General features: G+C 38.1%; 2 protein-coding genes across 5 annotated transcripts; one reads left to right on the forward strand and one right to left on the reverse strand.

Annotated features, from left to right (window-relative positions):
* Positions 1-56: 56 nt before the first annotated feature.
* On the forward strand, positions 57-12266 carry LOC100257715 (elongator complex protein 2). Of its 4 annotated transcripts, none has more exons than XM_010666378.3 (10): positions 57-472; positions 553-640; positions 977-1062; positions 2543-2696; positions 6027-6187; positions 6283-6963; positions 8119-8440; positions 10025-10242; positions 10810-10987; positions 11678-12266. In XM_010666378.3, the coding sequence occupies exons 1-10, from the start codon at positions 335-337 to the stop codon at positions 12172-12174; spliced, it is 2523 nt and encodes an 840-aa protein (XP_010664680.1). In that variant the 5' UTR covers positions 57-334; the 3' UTR covers positions 12175-12266. The 4 variants fall into 4 exon arrangements, with proteins under 4 accessions (XP_010664680.1, XP_002282940.1, XP_019074533.1 ...); XM_002282904.5 differs by having other exon boundaries at positions 6286-6963; XM_019218988.2 differs by lacking the exons at positions 57-472; positions 553-640 and having other exon boundaries at positions 992-1108.
* A 2867-nt stretch (positions 12267-15133) lies between these two features.
* Positions 15134-17881, reverse strand: LOC100250808 (protein PAL OF QUIRKY). The gene is made up of 2 exons (XM_002283369.5): positions 16515-17881; positions 15134-16359 (listed from the first exon to the last, which is right to left on the reverse strand). The coding sequence occupies exons 1-2, from the start codon at positions 17675-17677 to the stop codon at positions 15429-15431; spliced, it is 2094 nt and encodes a 697-aa protein (XP_002283405.1). The 5' UTR covers positions 17678-17881; the 3' UTR covers positions 15134-15428.
* Positions 17882-18096: the final 215 nt, after the last annotated feature.

Here is an 18096-nt window from a genome sequence, read left to right on the forward strand (position 1 = left end):
ATTTTGCGATCAGAGCGGTAAAAGAATCAACGGACCATATTGTTAAGTCTTGCTGCTGCCTTACAGAAAAATTGCCACGCATTGAGCCCAGAAAGGCCTTGTGTTTCTGGCCACCCCACTGTAACGTGGATTGGGTTCGGAGCCTCCAAGACCCAGCGTCCCATGATGTCGCAGAGTTTTGGGTCTTTAGCCCACAACTAATTCGGCCCATAGCCCAGAGTAAAAAGCGGTTTGTTCTCCGCTCTTTCCCTCACCTCCTTCCTCGAACTCGGCGTTCGCCCTGTGAACTGCGTCCCCCTTTCTGGTTTTGATTATTTGGAGAGTATAGCAAGCCATGTCTGTTGATGGGATTGGAGTGGAGAGAGTGTTTATAGGAGCGGGATGCAACAGAATAGTAAACAACGTCTCTTGGGGCGCTTGTGATTTAGTCGCTTTTGGTGCCGAAAACGGCGTCGCTATATTCTGCCCTAAGGTTGCTACACTTTCCTTAGTTTGATTTTCCCTCTAACTCTGAACTGTAGATTGTTGAAATACCTATATTTGATTTTGCAGGCAGCTCAGATTTTGACTACACTTCCAGGTCACAAGGCTTCTGTCAACTGCACCCATTGGATTCCAAGTTCTAAATTTGCGTTCAAAGGTTCAATTATAGTTGATTTGAATTATTCTATCACATAAAAGTAGTAGTCATCTCAAACGCTAGAAAGGTTCTTTTGGCTCTGTTTGGTTACTGAGAAGTTGTGGGAAAGAAAAAGGAATAGAAATTTGTTGCCTTATATTGCTTGCTTTTTAATTATCTAACATGTTTAAATTTCAATTTTTTTTTTCTCTCCCCCTTCTTTCCCTTTTTCCCCGCTTTTTTTTGGTTTTTCAGAAACCAAATGGAGCATTTGATGTTTTGAGTTTTAAGAGATGATTTGTGGCCATTGTTTGGTGGATGAATTTCTGATTAATGATTATTGTTGCTTGTCCACAGAAAAACAGCTAGAGCGGCATTATCTGTTATCTGGTGATGCAGATGGTGTTATTCTGTTATGGGAATTATCTCTTGCAGACAAAAAGGTATTTGTTGGGGGGTTCTTGCTTGCAGACGTATTAATAGAGTGAGGTGTGATGGATTTTCACAAAGAGCAATTAGTGAACTGAAAAAAATGTGAATTTCCTTACCCTATAGCTCACTTTTGGTCCAATAAAATGATTGGAACTCATGCATTATAATATGTCTGTCAATAAAAATGAATTTAGTTTCATGATGCTATAATTTGAAAACTTGGTGATTGAAAGCATATTCTAAAATATTTAAGAGAGTTTAAAATTTATATCTTCTGGTTTATTTAGACTTGGTGGTGTTTTTTTTTTTGGCTTTTTGCTGAAAACAATTTAGTTTTAGAATTTAGGTTGTTTGTTTTTCTACTTTTTCATGACTTATTATAAACTTTTTACTAAATAGAAAAAGCCAAAATATGTAGCTTTTTCTAAATAGAAAAAATAACATATTGGTTTTTTTTACTTTTTAATACTTAATAGAAATAAAATACTATAAAAACAAACAACCTAATATTTAACACTATTAAGCATTAAGGTTCTATTTAGAATTAAGTAAAAAAACAAACACCACCTATGTTTGGATCCCGAAAAGTATTAGGAAAAGAAAAAAAAAACATTAAAGAAAATTATTTTCTCATGTTTGGTTTTACTATGGAAAATGCCAAAGAACGTCAAATATAATTAAAATTATTAAGAAATTGTATGTTTTTAAATTATTTAATATTTATATAGAAAAGTTAAATAAGTGAAAAAGTTTGAAGTAGTACATAAAAATAATTTATTGACTTTAAATTTATTTTTTATTTTCCTTTACTTTTTCTTTTCTTTTACTTTTTCTCTTTATTTTCTTTCCCTCACATTTTCCTTCAAATTTTCCGGGAACTAAACATAGCCTCAAATAATAGGTTTGATAATAATGATTTAGTGTTGTGTTTTTTAATAATGGAAAGATGAGGTTTAGATTTGGAAGATAGGTGGTGAGTGAAAGAAGAAAAAGGGGTTTAGAAAATATGTAGATTGTAGAGTTTTGTTACAACAGCTCTAGTGTAAAAGCAATATCCAGAATCTGTTAGGAATAACAATTGAGCAAAATTTAAAGGAACTCAAACAGGAGAGGAAAATTTTAAATTAATATGACAATAGCCAGCGATTAAAGGAAAAAACCATTTTTCATTCTCTTTGAGCAACTGTTTGGAAATGGAGATTGGTTGCTGCATTCAACACAAACATACAGTCTGGGCAATGGCATAGACTGTCACACCTCTCTCTCACGCAAATTATTTCCTGGAAGTTCACTTTTTTCTTACTTGCTGGATGTTTTCCCTTTTAAATGCCAATAATATTCATTTACTGTTATGAGTGACTTCTGAGATGTAATACTTCTAGTTCTTTCTATCAATGATTCACTTTTTATTTATTATTTATTCTTAATGGCATCCTTTTGAATGTTCTACATACAATTGTTTTATTGTTTATTCTCCTTGCTTTTTTACAGTGGAGGCATGTGTTACAAGTACCACAACCACATAAGAAGGGTGTTACTTGCATTACTGGAATTATGGTTTCTGAAACTGATGTGATATTTGCATCTACCTCTTCAGATGGAACAATAAATGTGTGGGAACTGATCCTTCCATCCACTATTGGAGGTGAGTCAGCAGTTTTTTTTTGTTTTTTTATTTATTTTATAATATCTGTTTTTTTTCTATAGGTAGTTGTTTTTGGATACTATCAAAACCATGTGATTGTCATTAGGCCATTCTTGTTATGGTTTTCTATTTTAGGTGGATTTATATCCTTCATTTTACATGGCATACTTGTGTTTGGCATTGGTGAAAATAAACTCAACTAAATTGTTCTATGTATTGCATTCCCAAGCAAGAACATCTTTTTTCTCAAACAGTTTTTTTCCTGATTGAGATGCTCAGAGGATTGTTGGTGTGTAAGTTCATTAAGGTTTTTTTCCTTCCTCTTTTGCTTCATGGTTTTATGGAGGATGATGCCAATCTAATGATAAATACATTTGTGTGGTATTTTTATGCTTGTTATCATTGACTTTGGAGCCAAATTTCCACATTTTCCCTGCTAAACAGGATCTTCTTGCATGTATAAGTTGGAAGCATAGCTAAAGGGAAAACACTGCTTCAGAAATGGTTGTGCTAAAAATAGCTATCAAATCTGTCTTCTAGCAATATAAAAACTCTAGCTTTAGGTTCATGAGTGTATAGATCTGGAAAATATTTTTTGGTACATAGATCAGGAAAAACCAAGTGTGTCAAAATCTATATGAAAAAGCTTTTTTAGTGTTTTTTTTATAGGTAAATAACAGATATGTTAATAGCATAAAAAAGGGGGCAAAAGTATACATGATGTATACAAATATAGCAAAGGGCCAAAAAAAAAGGCTTTTTGAGTGTTCACTTCTCATAATTGGGATTGGGAGCTAGATGATGTAGGGGCCTTTTTCTCGAGGCTTCAATGGAGGCTAGTGAGGAGGGAAGAGAGAAGAGAATTGTAGAGTGGTATGGATGGATTCCAGGAATGGGGTCTTCTCCATTAAATTTATATATTCCATGATGGAGTGAAGGCATGCAATTCCTTTCACAAATGTCATCATTTGGAATTCATGGGTCCATCAAAATTGAGTTTTTTTTGCTTGGGAAGCTAGTTGGGGCAAAGTGTTGACTGGGGATTAGTTTCAAAAGAAAGAATGGTCTTTGGGGAGTAGAACACATCTATGCAAAGGTGAAGAGGAATCAATAGATCGCATTCTCCTCCACTGTGTCAAAGCAAGGTTTCTATGATAACTTCTATCATCTTTGTTTGGCATTGCATAGGTCCTTTGCTATATAGTCAAAGAGACTCTCGTAAGTTGGTACTACACTTTTGTGGGAAGAAAAAGCCGTTTAGCTACGCATTTTCTGGACAATTTGTAAGAAAAGGAATCAAAGGGTGTTTGAGAGAGAGTAGCAGATAGTTCAAGCTTGAAAATACACTTTTCTTGGCAATCTTAGGTCGTGGGTTAGTTTGTACATAGAAGAAAACTCAACGCCTTTAATCAATTTGGTAGATTGGATGGGCTTTAGCTGAGAGGAGTTGTGTTTTTTGTACTCTCTATTATGGCAATGCTTTTGGCTCCCTTCGTACACAGCTTGTGCACCTTGATGTATAGATTTCTTCTCTATTATTTATAGTATTTTCTTGCTTACTTATAAAAAAATATATAAATTTTAGGAAAATGCATGGATTGCCACCCATGGGATATGATGTGATCTGATATTGTTCTTTCTCATGGAAAGACAAGATTTTTGATTTATTGAAGCCTCTAGCAAAAGATGAGTAAACACATAGGTATCTATTGTATATAAAATGATGTAGGACAACCCTAGGATGGTTGCCTACACTCAAAGGTAGGTGGGCTAGTGTTTTATTTTTAGGGTGTAAGAAGAGGAACAAGGAATAAATTTTATGGCATAGAAAAATATAAGATAAGAAATAGAGAGAAAGAAAAAACAACGAAGAAAAGATCGAAAACCTTAGAGTCTCACTAAGGCCTTCTAGGAGTCTCACCTAGAAGAAAATCAATGGAGTCTCACCATTGAGGGTTGCAACCTTGCAATGAAAGAAAACATAATATTATTAATATCAATCATCCCTTTGATTTACATTGATTAGCCCATTTATAGGCTTCTCTAAGAAATCCAAAGTCTACTAGGACTCTAATAACCTATTATGATTCTAATTCTAATTGTAACATCAAAAGTCTATCAAGATTCTAATAACCTATCATGACTCAAATTCTAATTATATTATAACTTAACTAGCTAATCATAATTTGATTCCAACAAATATTAATCCTACTTTAATTTCAACTAATACTAATTCCCTTTCTTGATATATATCTTGAAGATTCATCCTCATCATAAAATTTTCCATACGAGGAAGATCTCATACAGATGTATTCGTTCCAAGCACACTAATTGCTTAAATTTTGCTCTAGAACTTGGAAGTCCTTAATAAAAGTATTTTAAAGCATTGGTGGTCTTGGTACCCAACTTGTATGTCACTTATGCCTGACCAGTTTCTAAAGTTAATGGCCAGGTTGAGTTGCATTATTGGAGGAAAGTTACTAAAAAAACTCAACTAATAAGATCACAGTTAGGTGGAACTATAGAATTCTGCACCTCTATGAACAAATGAAAGAATTCTATAAATGGCTGTGAAAGTTATAGTATTACTGGTAGTGAGGAAATTTTTAATTAAAATGTGGATATCATTGATGGAACTCGGTTTAAATTTTGGACTTTTGAAGTTAGAATGTGTCAAAGGAAATTCTCTCCGAGGATTATTAGCATGTGAGCCATTCAAACCAGAATTTATCACCAGGATCCTCTTCAGACTTGGATTTGTGGAGAGAAACTGTTGTCCAATTATTGTTGTAGCATTTGTACCTAGTATATTGATGTGATTTATCTTCTCTGTCCAGACTTCCTTTGAGATTACAAAAACGGTTACTGATTGTCTATCCCAGATCTTTTAGGATGTAGAAATCTAAATAGATTTGCTTCATCCAATTTGTCTAAAAAGAAATCGAGATTCCATACCTTCTTATGTTGATAGACATTTAGAGTTTTTCATTCAATTACTGATGTTGCTCTTTTGAGCGCAAGGGTTACAGTTGTGTTTATGTTGTACAAGCTGGGTCTGAAAATAAAACAAAATTGTGGTTGCAACATAGTGTGCCAACTGAATAATTTGCTCTTTTGATATATAAACAATATGGTTTCGTAATATGTATTATTCTGTGATATCAATCTGCATCTATGATTCCTGTTGTTTTATTGGAAGCTGGGGTGTAAATTTTTTTTCTTTTGAAGAGGAAAAGAAACATAGAGAAAATGGATAATTTACCTCAATCAGGTAGTGTGGATCGTTGGAGTTTATCATCATCTATAGTTACTGAACAATGTATTTTTTAGGTGACTGCAAATTGTCATTTCTGGAATCTATTTTTGTTGGTTCAAAATCCATGGTGGCACTTTCATTATCAGAATTACCTGGAAATACTGGGCATGTAGTCCTGGCAGCTGGGGGCTTAGATAATAAAGTTCATCTTTATTGCGGGGAGAGGACAGGAAAGGTATGTAATCTTCGGCTTATCCATCTTCATTACGGTTTCCTGCATTTGGCCTTCTGCAACTTGAAATTTTTTCTGTTTTGTTTCATTTATGCTAGCAGTTTGTTCATGCTTGTGAGTTAAAAGGGCATACAGATTGGATCCGGAGTTTGGACTTCTCCTTGCCTATATGCACCAATGATGGAACAAGCAGTCTTTTACTTGTAAGTTCATCTCAGGACAGAGGCATACGCATATGGAAGATGGCTTCATGTAGTTCTCAATCCAATTCTAAGGGTACATTTAGGGAGGAAAAGATAAGCTTGGCATCTTATATTGAAGGTCCTGTACTTGTTGCTGGCTCATCCTCGTATCAGATATCTCTGGAATCTCTTCTTATTGGACACGAGGATTGGGTTTATTCAGTGGAGTGGCAACCCCCTTCAGTCACATCTGCAAATGGGTTTGCCTACTATCAACCACAAAGCATCTTATCTGCATCTATGGACAAGACAATGATGATCTGGCAACCTGAAAGGACTACTGGTATCTGGATGAATGTGGTCACTGTTGGGGAATTAAGTCATTGTGCTTTAGGGTTCTATGGTGGCCATTGGAGCCCAAATGGAGATTCAATTTTGGCTCATGGTTACGGTGGATCTTTCCATCTCTGGAAAAATGTTGGTATCGAATATGACAATTGGCAACCACAAAAAGTTCCCTCTGGGCACTATGCAGCAGTGACTGATATTGCATGGGCCAGGTCTGGTGAATATTTGCTCTCAGTCAGTGCTGACCAGGTAATTTGTTGCTTGAGGTACAAAAAGTATTTTGTGAACTAGTCTTACTCGCCTGTGCAATGACACTGTTATATGCTTTCAGTGCTGATTTTTGTTATAGGGTAAATTGTTTCTCTACTCCAGAAACTCATGCTGAACATGTTTCAACTTGTAAATTTGGCTGCTTGTGTGGAGGCTGTATAGAAAATTCTACGCTGACTAAGATTATAGGAGATGGTTGTTTCAGATACCTTCAAATTCTTGTATGTGCATCTGCTCGTGCTTGCATAACTCAGAGAAAAGGGATACTGTGTCTAATAATTTATGTAACTTATTTTTCTACCTAACATGGATGTAGATTCGATAAAGTATGAATAAGACTAGGCATACACAAACCTAAATTCATGTGTGGGGAAATAACTATTAAGATGTAATGGAATTGGGAAAAAATGCCACTGGTATGGGTATGGTCTTACTTGCACTAGAGTTTGATTTGTCATGGTTTACCTGAAGTATGTGGTAATGAGAATGAAGTATATGAGAGCAGTTACAATATTCTATTTCTTCTGAAATGACTGATTGAGAAGTCAGGTGTATTGACCTACTGCTATACTGATGGAAGTAAATCTATTTTCAAAATTTGCATACTGATATAGAATAATAGTAGCTATATTGTATGAAAACAAAATAGGCTTTATGGAGGGCACAAACTATAATTCATCTTGGATTTGTAGCCTGCCTGAAGTGGTGGGAAATGCGAATTAAGTGCTAAATTAGTAGCAGACTTCAGAATATCTGTTGCTAAATGGGAGCAGTTACGGTATTCTCTTACTGTAAAATGACAGATTGGCAGGTTGGGGTACTGGAAATGCTCCCTTTTAAAGTTAGAACCTAAAGTGATGTATTAATTCATATTCTAAATTATACTGCTTGCAGTAAAAATCTGGTTTTTGTACTTGGTACAGAGGTGCGGAGGCTACATCATAAGAAAATGGAAGAGGTCTTTTTGAAGGGCATAAACTGCTAGACACCTGTTTTTTTCCTTAGATAAATTTGGTACCTAGTCAATATACTTCAAATTCTAGAGGTTGTTATCAGGAAGATTTAACAAGTATTTATTGATTATGCTGTTACATGTAGGCATAACCAATATTAAAATTTTCATCAACTTTGCAGACAACTCGAATTTTTGCATCTTGGCAAAATGAAGCTAGTTTTGGAGGTAGCGATTGTTGGCATGAAATTGCTCGCCCTCAAGTTCATGGTCATGACATTAACTGTGTGACAATCATCCATGGAAAAGGGAACCATCGGTTTGTTAGTGGAGCTGATGAGAAGGTTGCCAGAGTGTTTGAGGCTCCTCTGTCTTTTCTAAAGACATTAAATCATGCCATTTCACAAAAATCTAGTTTTCCTGAAGACTTTCAAGTCGATGTTCAGATTTTGGGTGCAAATATGTCAGCTTTGGGACTATCACAGAAACCTATTTATGTTCATTGTGAGTCTCTCTCTCCCTTTCTCTCTCTCTCTCTCTCTCTCTCATAGACACATTTGTACATGACATAAAGATGCCATAATGCAATTTGGATCTATAATGTAGTCTTATGCATCCAAGTGTCATGAACTCTATTTCCTCTTGCTGGAGTATGTGAACTTGACATTGCCTGTACTTATTTCTCATGGTGTTTTGTAAACAACTTACTGGGGGTTTAGGAATAAGATTATGGTGGTTGGACTTACTTTATAGATCCAGGCTTTTAGAGTTAGTTATACCTCTCTCCCATTTCACCTAATCGTCATGGGGGATCTTTTAATTCTCTTTTGTTTGTTTAGTTGTTTGCATTTTTTTTTTTTTTTTTGGTGTTTTTTCTTTTCCCTCCTACATTCCTGCCCCAACTCCTTGCCACTTGAGGCAAGCCTCAAATGCCTCTTTAGTTCCTTCTTTTATAGGCATCTTCTTTCCCCTCCTGAAGATTAAATCACTTTACATTGAGTATCTTTTAATCCCTATATGTATCCTGAAGATTAGGCTCCAAAATGGCATATTCCTTTTGTTAGATAGCCTGATGGGAATTCAAGTCGACAGTCCACACCCATCCACCTGAAGTGGTGGATTCAGTAGCCTGAAGATAAATTTAGTAGGATGGAACTCTGTATCCTGAATATCTGACCCTTTAAATTGGTGGAGCACATGCAATTGGCTAAGCAAAGTCTGGAAATAGAAATATTACAACAAGAATGGTCTGATCTCTGAGATGCAGAAAAGGTCTAATATTTGATATTTGCTAAACAGGAACATGAACACCATTGTCTGATTAGCCATGACTACCTCTTGCATATCAAATTAGATTATCTTGCTGCATGACCATGATTCATGAATGCTAGTTCAGGTAAAAAATCTCAGTGGTTAGGTTGTTTATGTACAGAAATATGTCTCCATCTCACATGGAAGAAACCCATGGTCTTTTTTTAAAAAAAAAAAATTATAATTAGAAACCCGCATGGCCTTTTTCCTGCAAATCGAATGTGACCAGTAGGTGACCTGGTGACCTAACCTCTTGTTCAGGAATGCAATGATAGCAGAGAGGTCTTGTTATAATGCTTCAACATGGTGCTTTGAAGTCTAAAGTAAATGGATGCGGCAGTGAGGACCTCTTTCGGAGTGGTTCCTAGCCATATATATTAAGGCAGAACAAAGAGTTAAACATTAACATTTTTTTTTTTTTTAAATCTTTTTATAGTTCTCCAAAGGAGTTGTCTTCTTTTGCACTCAGATTGAATGACATGTGCATGTCTCACCCATAATTGTGGATGGCATTTTGCCATTCTGAAAGGGCTACTTGTGAATTTAAGGACAACAATGTCAATTTGAAATAAAACTGCCACAAGTTCTCATTTTTGGCCACCAATCAAATTTAAGGTTACCCTGCATAGGTAAATACTAGATGATCAAAGCATGACTTGTTGCCAGTTGAATAATGTGGATTTACCTTGTTTGTGCTTTGTGGTTTTTAAGTTAATCTTTGGTTTGCACATTTGATGTGAATGAAGAATGATTTTAATTGACCATTCCCTTATGCAGCCACACATGAGAGTCCAGAAAGAAATGTCAATGATGGCCTTGACACACTTGAAACCATTCCAGATGCAGTACCAGTTGTGTTAACTGAACCCCCCATTGAAGAAAAATTGGCATGGCATACACTCTGGCCAGAGTCGCACAAACTCTATGGTCACGGGAATGAGCTGTTTTCTTTGTGCTGTGACCAGGGAGGGAAGCTTGTTGCTTCATCATGTAAGGTATATCTTTTTATCTTTGCTAGTGTTATATTACTTGATTTTCTAATTTCTAGATGACTTAATATAGCCACGTTTTGAGATATTGCAGTGATGATACCTTCTTGTATAATAGGCATCAGAACATTAAGATGTTTATATTCATAGAACTCTTGGGATATTTAAACAAAGGAAAAAGTAAACTTACCTCTCCTTGAGGTTCTATGAAGGGCATAATAGATATTAAAGAAATGGATGATGTCAGCGAATTTCGTGATCAACCTAACTGAGGTTTTTGTTACAAAATAAATTTCAGAGGAGGCAATGTCCCATTTCCAATTTCAGAGAAAGTTCTTATAATTCAATAAAACTTCAGGGGAGGTAAGCATAGTTTTTGCTTAAACAAAAAAATGCCTCTCGAATATAACCATCATGGAAAATAATAATGAAAGTGCAAATACTGAATGAAATTTGGCTCTGTTCACTCCGATGATGTATAGCTGTATGTAGAACTTGCATTTTTTTACCCTGTGTTTTTGATAGGCATAGAAGTTGTTGCAAATTATTGCTCATAGATTGCATATTTTGCAGGCTCAATCAGCGAAAGTTGCAGAAATATGGCTATGGCAAGTGGGTTCATGGAAGGCAGTTGGTCGCTTGCAATCTCACAGCTTAACAGTGACACAGATTGAATTTTCTCATGATGACAATCTGCTTTTGTCTGTCTCCAGGGATCGCCAGTTTTCTGTTTTTGCAATAAAAAGAACAGGTATGCTAAACTCTCACTATTTCCTGTAATAATTTCCATTATGATGTAATTACTGTTCTCCAATTGATTGGTTGTTCACATGTAGTGTAATGAACAGTTTTCATTTTTGTTTTTCTATTAGTAACAGTCTTTTAATGCAGTAAAAAAACTAAAAGATCATAACATGGTAATAAATCTGGAAGGACTAGTTTATCATGCTCTGTTTGGTTGCTGATAGAACAGAGGGAAAAGAAGAATTTGAAATCTTGCATTTCTTGCATCAAGAAAGCATTGAAAAACATAATTGTATTTTCTAAGTATAGTTCTTTCAAACTATAGCATAAAGGTGGAGAATGCTCAGTTCTGCATCTTCCTGCACCAGCACCACTACAACCTCTATTACTTCTGGCATTACCTTGACCACTGCTTCCTTTGGTCCAGCATTTTTGGATATTTTTCATTTTCTACTCATGAGTATTAAAAGAACTTGATTTCTTTTATAGTTCCTATTCCCTCAATTTCTCAGCATTGAGCAATGAAAAAAAGAATTTGATTTCTTTTGGGTCCTATTCCCTCAATTTCTCAGCACTGAGCAATGAAAAACTTCAGGATAGGTTGCAAGAGATCATAAATGCTTCATGTTTTTCTATCTTATAAAACTTGCAAGAGATCATAAATGTACCTCTCTCACATGTCTCTTATGGAACCTAGGTGTGGACGAAGTCAGTCACCAGCTTATAGCAAGGCAGGAGGCACACAAAAGAATAATATGGGCATGCTCTTGGAACCCATTTGGTCATGAATTTGCAACAGGTTCAAGGGACAAAACTGTGAAGATCTGGGCTGTAGACAAGGGATCTTCAGTTAAGCAGCTCATGACTTTGCCACAGTTCACCAGTAGTGTCACCGCCTTATCTTGGTTTGCTCTTGATCATCAGAGAAACGATGGGTTTCTTGCTGTTGGAATGGAAAGTGGACTCGTTGAATTGTGGAGCCTTTCGGTGACCAGAACCGTAGATGGTAGCATGACAGTACCAGGTGTAACTGCTGCTCTTGTTAGACGGTTGGATCCATTTATGTGCCATGTTTCCTCTGTGCAGCGTTTAGCATGGAGGAAGTCTGAGGCAAGTGGAGATTGCAAAAGCGTACTGCTTGCTTCTTGTGGAGCTGATCATTGTGTGAGAATTTTTGAGGTCAATGTTGCGTAAAATACAATCAGATTATTAATTCTTGTACGGATAGTAATTATAACCGAGTCAAGTTAGCGGGGAATTCAATTTTTATGGGGAATTTTTTGCAAGCTGCCCCTTGATCTTGATACCAACAAGACTAAAGCACCCATCGAATTGTTTTATTCTTATTACGCGGGACTGAAAAAAAGCATTGGTGCTATTTGCCTGAATCTAAACACGATTCTTGGAAGAAAATTATCTACTGATTCATGAACTATATTCTTTAAATTTGACCACCACTTGGGGGGTGCCTGGTTGCAAGTTGTGACGTGTGTAGGCCTAATTACAAGATTGCAAGATCAGGTAACGATCGTAGGGCGTTAAGGAGTATTTAGTTAGAACACCAATCATTAGTTTGGGGGGTGGTGGTTAGCACTTTGACGAGTAGCCACCATCTTTTTAATACTAGATAAACCTCGTTATGTCTATGCCTTTCTCGTGGCTAACAGGGTAATTCTTCTTAGGAAAGTAGGCCACTTCGAGACACGGGAAGGCAGTACTGGTGGTGGATAAGAAGCTTAAGGTATGACTGGTCACTGATTGAATGAACTTTAAAATACTCACATTGGGCTTTCTCATTCAAGGATTACGTGAGAACTGGTAATGCCGCCTTCGCATGGCAGGGTGTTGACATATGCCTAACTAGTGGAACATTGAATGTTGAAGCCATCAAACCACCCTTGAATTTTCTTTGTTTGTTAGAAAAAGGGGGCTCTTCTAGTTGCACTTGACTTTTTTTAATGGCTGCAAATGGAAGAATGTTCCCATCAGTGTTGGACAAGACGATCTGCTTGGGACCCAGGTCTCAAATTTCCAAAGGGAATCAAAGCCTAACAGAGTTTCAAATCATAGGATACAATCTAAAAGAAATGAAGCCAAGCGGGCTTTAATTGATATCACAAAGAAAAATTCTTCAAGTAATTACTCAAATATATTCCCTTGGTGTGAATGCGGCGTTGAGTGCCGAAATCCCACAAAAAAAGGGATTTTCTGGAAACTCCATGCGAATTAAATCACTTGAACACACTTTTTATCGTGCAATTTTTAGCTTCACGTGTAAGAGGTGTTGATGGGGAGTTTGAAAGATGAATGGCAGGGAACTGGAAGGCAGAAACTGCCGGATGCTGACATGAATTGAATTGTGTGATTCATCCAAAGAAGACACGCTAAAACCATGAGCAGCAGCAATGACCTTTTTCTCATTGAGACAAGGGAATAGTAGATGGTGTTAGGTAGTGACGTGGAGTGGAGTCAGCAGACGAGGATCGTGGCTTGGAGTTGAGGCAGCAGCTTTCGTGCAAGTGGCAAATAAAACTCAATAGAAAATGTGTTAAGCGACGTTGAACCACGCGTAATCTCAATCACAATAATTCCTACCATCTCGAAAACGCAAATAAACTTAGGATGTTTAGGCATAATTTAACTACTAATTAATAGCTTAATGCGATCTTAGATGATAAAAAAACAGTCACTAAGTGCTGTGTCACTGAAGAATCTCATGAGAATCAGTGGCAGACATACAATGTGCTCTCTCACTCTTGCAGTTTGCTTGGTTTATAATACCAGCTACTTGGGATCCAATATTGTAACATATGTTTCTTGTTTTTTGGGCAAACTTTAAGACATAAATGGCAGTACATCCGACCATTCTTGTATAATCACAATGGGTTTCGCCAGAGTTTGATGTGTTCCAAAAATGCTGTCATAGGCCATCCTGATTGGGTGATAAGAATCACTGGATCCACCCATCAGTCTCTTTGTATAGTAGCTAGGTTTTTTCCCCAATCATCCAAAATAATCAAAAGTAAATAAATAACTAAATCAATGAAGAGGAAGAAAGAAAGTTCATAAAATCATAACATAGAAGAGTCCCTACTTCAGAATTGCCCCAAGAATGATTCAAAACATAATGATCTTGAGAGTCCTTGACCAAGACATTGGCACAAATGATTTGAAAGACACGGGATGGGACGGCACACAAAGATAGAATAGGGAAAATCTCAGTGAATTTCGTAATTTACAATCTTTAAATGCTAGAAAAAGAAAAACAACAAAAAACACAACAGTGATAAAGCATTATGAATAATACAATAATGTAATTTCTGTGGGTAATTAAGCTATCTAACCCAAGAGAAACTAGAAAAGAGAATATTTGTATTTGATAGGCTAAGAGAAGCTCCAAAAAGGGTAATGAACGAATGGCCGTGACAGGCAAAGCCAACTCTAAACAATTGTTCAGCAAAACCCTAAAGAGGAAGAAAAGCTCCATATGGCCAGATACTTGGTTATCTTAGTATCAAACTTATGAGTGAATCACAAGAGCATGTTGTCCCTAAAGTAGGAGGGTGATTTTAGCTTTCTTGCTGGCCAATAAAAGAAATCTATCAAATTAAAGAAAATTGTGGAAGGCAATGATTCATGGCATACAGCTTCTATATAATGCAAAAGATAAGGATGCTGAATGGAAAAACAGGAAGGGATAGATTTTGAAAGTAATGTGCAGTGAGACACCAGCAACTAGAGATGGCACCAATTGGGGACAAGACCAGAGAAAACTGGTTAAGAGAATTTGAATTTGGTGACTGATAACTACAATTAGGAGTTATATGGTTCCAGTTGGAAAAGCAAAAGGAACAAAAGGAAGACAAAAACGGGTAGATCCAAGTTGTCAGAAGGGAAAAGGATCATTGAGTTGATTTGAGGTATAAAAACACAGTTCACTCCACCCTGGGAATGTCTCCTTCAAGCAAACCATAAAATAAAAAGAAATGCAAATAAATAAATAAATCATTTATATACCCTCAACAAAAATATTTCTGCACGCAATCCATTGTCTCATGGACCATGAACCACAAACACCTGAAATGGCATTCAGCTAGAAGTTCTTGTTACTCATTATATTTATTCATCAAGTGAAAAACACCTGAAACAGACATTTAATTTGAAGCTCTTGCTACCTATATTACATTTATTAACTGATATATGAACTGAACAAACACACAATATATGAGTTTGGGCTTTTACAGTATTGTTCTCAGACCACTTTCACTTCCTATGATAAATAGCAATAATATAACATACAAGAAGAAGAAAAGGAAGACTCTCAGTTCCCTTATTATCTATCACAAATACATGCCACAAACAATAAAAATAACAAGACAGATACTTGGACACTTTAAATGCTTAAGCAAACCCATTCCTTCAAAATTGTTTGTTCTTGCCCAACTGACCTACAATGGCTGAGAAGTTCTGATCTGCTGCTTGATGTTGTCGGTGGAAAGCTGAGCAGATGCTTCTGGTACCACCACTGCAGGAGCTGATGTCATGGTCTGGTATTGAGGTAATGTGGGTGCCATAGCCTGAGCATAGAATATCTGGGCATGAGCCGGATCAGAAAATTCATAAGCATAATTTGCAGTAGCAGCAGAAGGAGGGGCAATAGACTGTGATGGGTGATGGATCTGAGAGTAACCAACATATTGCTGCTGATGCTGACTAGAGGGCACTTGAACCAATGGAGCGGCTGCAGTTCCTGTTCTGTACATGCCTGCAGCCATTTCAGGCTTCTGAAGAGGAGCATTCCTTGTGGGGTTGTAAGCTGCAGGAGAAGTGACCATGGCAGGAGCAGAAGGTGCTTGGGATCGGCCAGATGGAATTCCAGTGGCAGCTTCACTGAAATTAGATTGCTGCATAGACAAGCTGTAGGCTTGGGCCTGCCTGGAGGGCACAAAGTACATGGGGTACTGTGGATCAAGCTGGTGAGGGTGGTGGTGATGGTGTTGCTGCTGGGAAGGATACACTGGGTAGAAGGAGGGGACTTGTAGTGGCCCTGTGGGATGGTGGTGGATGTAATGTGTGCCAGCATGAATGAATTGTGGCTGTGGTTGGGGTTGTTGCTGTTGCTGTTGCTGGTGCTGTTGCTGTTGCTGGTGCTGTTGCTGTTGCTGTTGCTGCTGCTGCTGATCAAATTGGGGTGCTAATATATAGCCAGAATCCTGAACAGGTTGTTGCATATGAATCCGGGAGTTTGGATCAAAGAGATTAATATTTTGCTCAACAGGGTTAGAAGAAACCCTATTGGTTCCAGAAGGAATTTGAATGACTGGTTCTTGATAAATCATGGGTTTGGGGCGAGATATTGCATTTGGAATACTATTGTCACTGTAAAAATTAACACAACAACAGGAACTGAATTCAGAATTTTATCCCTAATCCACAAAACAAATAAATGTAATCTTGAAATATGGGGCAAAATCAAGCAAATTCGAAGATAAATAAACCCAAATGAAGAAAATGTGTCGGGAAATAAAGGGTACCTTGAAACTGAATCTGGGGAGGCCAAATCAATGCCACCAACTGATTTCTGCTGTGATTGTGGGGGCAGAGGCTGTTGCTGCGGCTGCGGCGGTGGAGGTTTCCGGTAACCCACCGGCATCCCTTGATCTGATCTCTCATCATCGGAGAAAACCCGATTAGGGTAGTCGCCACCGGCCATGACAGGCACAGCGGCCCCGGCAGTAGCTGGAGAAGACAGAACAACAAAACCCTCATCTTGCTTCTGCATAGCAACACTCATCTGGGCGAACTGTTCCTCAATCCCCAACTTCTGATCCTGCAACCTAACGCTACCACCTCCACTACCATCCTCCACATGAACCCTTATCGGCGGCAAGTTTGCCAGCGAGGGCGAAGATGAAGTGGACCCAAACGATGAAGACGTCTCCAACATCGGCGAATCAGGCACCGAATGAACATCCTGCCCCTGCTTAACAGTCTTGCAAGTACCAAAACCTCCTGGCTGAGAAGCCTCCAAGTCTCTCGCTGACGAAGAATCCAGATTATTCGCGACAGCATCTTCATCCAGACTCAACAAGCAATTCACCGACGCAGAATCCGAGAACCCTCTGGTCATAAGATTAGTACCATTGAGGCAATTGAGAAACCAATCGTCCGACTTGGTTGAATTGTCCAGAATGGATCCGATCGACGACGCCGACTCCGGCTTGTTCGGAAAGAGGAAGAGACGGAGTCGAGAAGGTTTAAGGGCGGAGGTTCGATCGTACTCATCGATCATGTTTTCGAGGTCTTCATCGGTGGTGACGGAGATGAGGGAATCAAGGTCCTCGTTTGGAAGCTGGTACTTGAGGGTGAAAGAACGGCCCTGGAGAAGTATCTTCGAGAGTCGGGCGGAGAGGTCGGCTAGGCTAGAGTTCCGATCGGCGACCACGATCCGAGTATCACCTCCGACGTAGCAGAGCGACTTGTCGTGCGGCCGGGGAAATATGTGTCCGCCGTAGCTACACATCAGCCGCAGCTTTGCTCCCGGAACGGACGGCAAAGGGTCGTCCCAGGAGTCGGTGTTGCGGGACCGCGGCGAGGAGTCCACCGAATCGGGGTAGCTCATGTGGGGCCCTCCAACACCTACACCGAGGCCGCTGGATAGTGGCGGCGCTGGTGGTACTACGGGTGGCGCCTCCATATGTAAGGTGGTGTGCAGCGGTTGTGTTCGGTGGCTCCTCCGGTGGAGAGTGAAAGAGAAGGGGACGATATCGTGGAAGTAGATGCTCTTATAGTCCACCCAGCCGTTTATTTTTTATTTTATTTATATTATTTCACCATGCCCTCACGGAAAAGAAAAAAAAAGAAAAAGAAAAAGGAAAATAGGAGGAGTTTTGGCAGCACGATCACAGCTAAAACTGTGTACCGTGAGATGGTTTTGACAGACAGACATTTACTTCCACGTGTACATGGCATTTGTGTGTGATTTGGGCATTTCCCTAATTGGGAGATTTTATTTTATTTTATTTTTCCCAATCGGACTCCCTTCCCATTTCCGTGGGCCCAGCTGTTGCATTTTCCACCAAAACCACCACTTCCCTCCATGCCTTAAACATAAAA

This window comes from Vitis vinifera, chromosome 1 (genome assembly GCF_030704535.1).
Source record: "Vitis vinifera cultivar Pinot Noir 40024 chromosome 1, ASM3070453v1".
Lineage (NCBI taxonomy): Eukaryota > Viridiplantae > Streptophyta > Magnoliopsida > Vitales > Vitaceae > Vitis > Vitis vinifera.

Bases quoted from the DNA above. Each gene is read 5' to 3' on its own strand.
- LOC100250808 (XM_002283369.5), bottom strand. From the start codon at position 17,677: ATGGAGGCGCCACCCGTAGTACCACCAGCGCCGCCACTATCCAGCGGC. The intron at 16,360-16,514 runs GTACCCTTTATT...TAATTTTTACAG, and splicing joins TCCCCAGATTCAGTTTCAAG to TGACAATAGTATTCCAAATG.
- LOC100257715 (XM_010666378.3), top strand. From the start codon at position 335: ATGTCTGTTGATGGGATTGGAGTGGAGAGAGTGTTTATAGGAGCGGGA. The intron at 473-552 runs GTTGCTACACTT...TTGATTTTGCAG, and splicing joins TCGCTATATTCTGCCCTAAG to GCAGCTCAGATTTTGACTAC. The intron at 10,243-10,809 runs GTATATCTTTTT...CATATTTTGCAG, and splicing joins TTGTTGCTTCATCATGTAAG to GCTCAATCAGCGAAAGTTGC.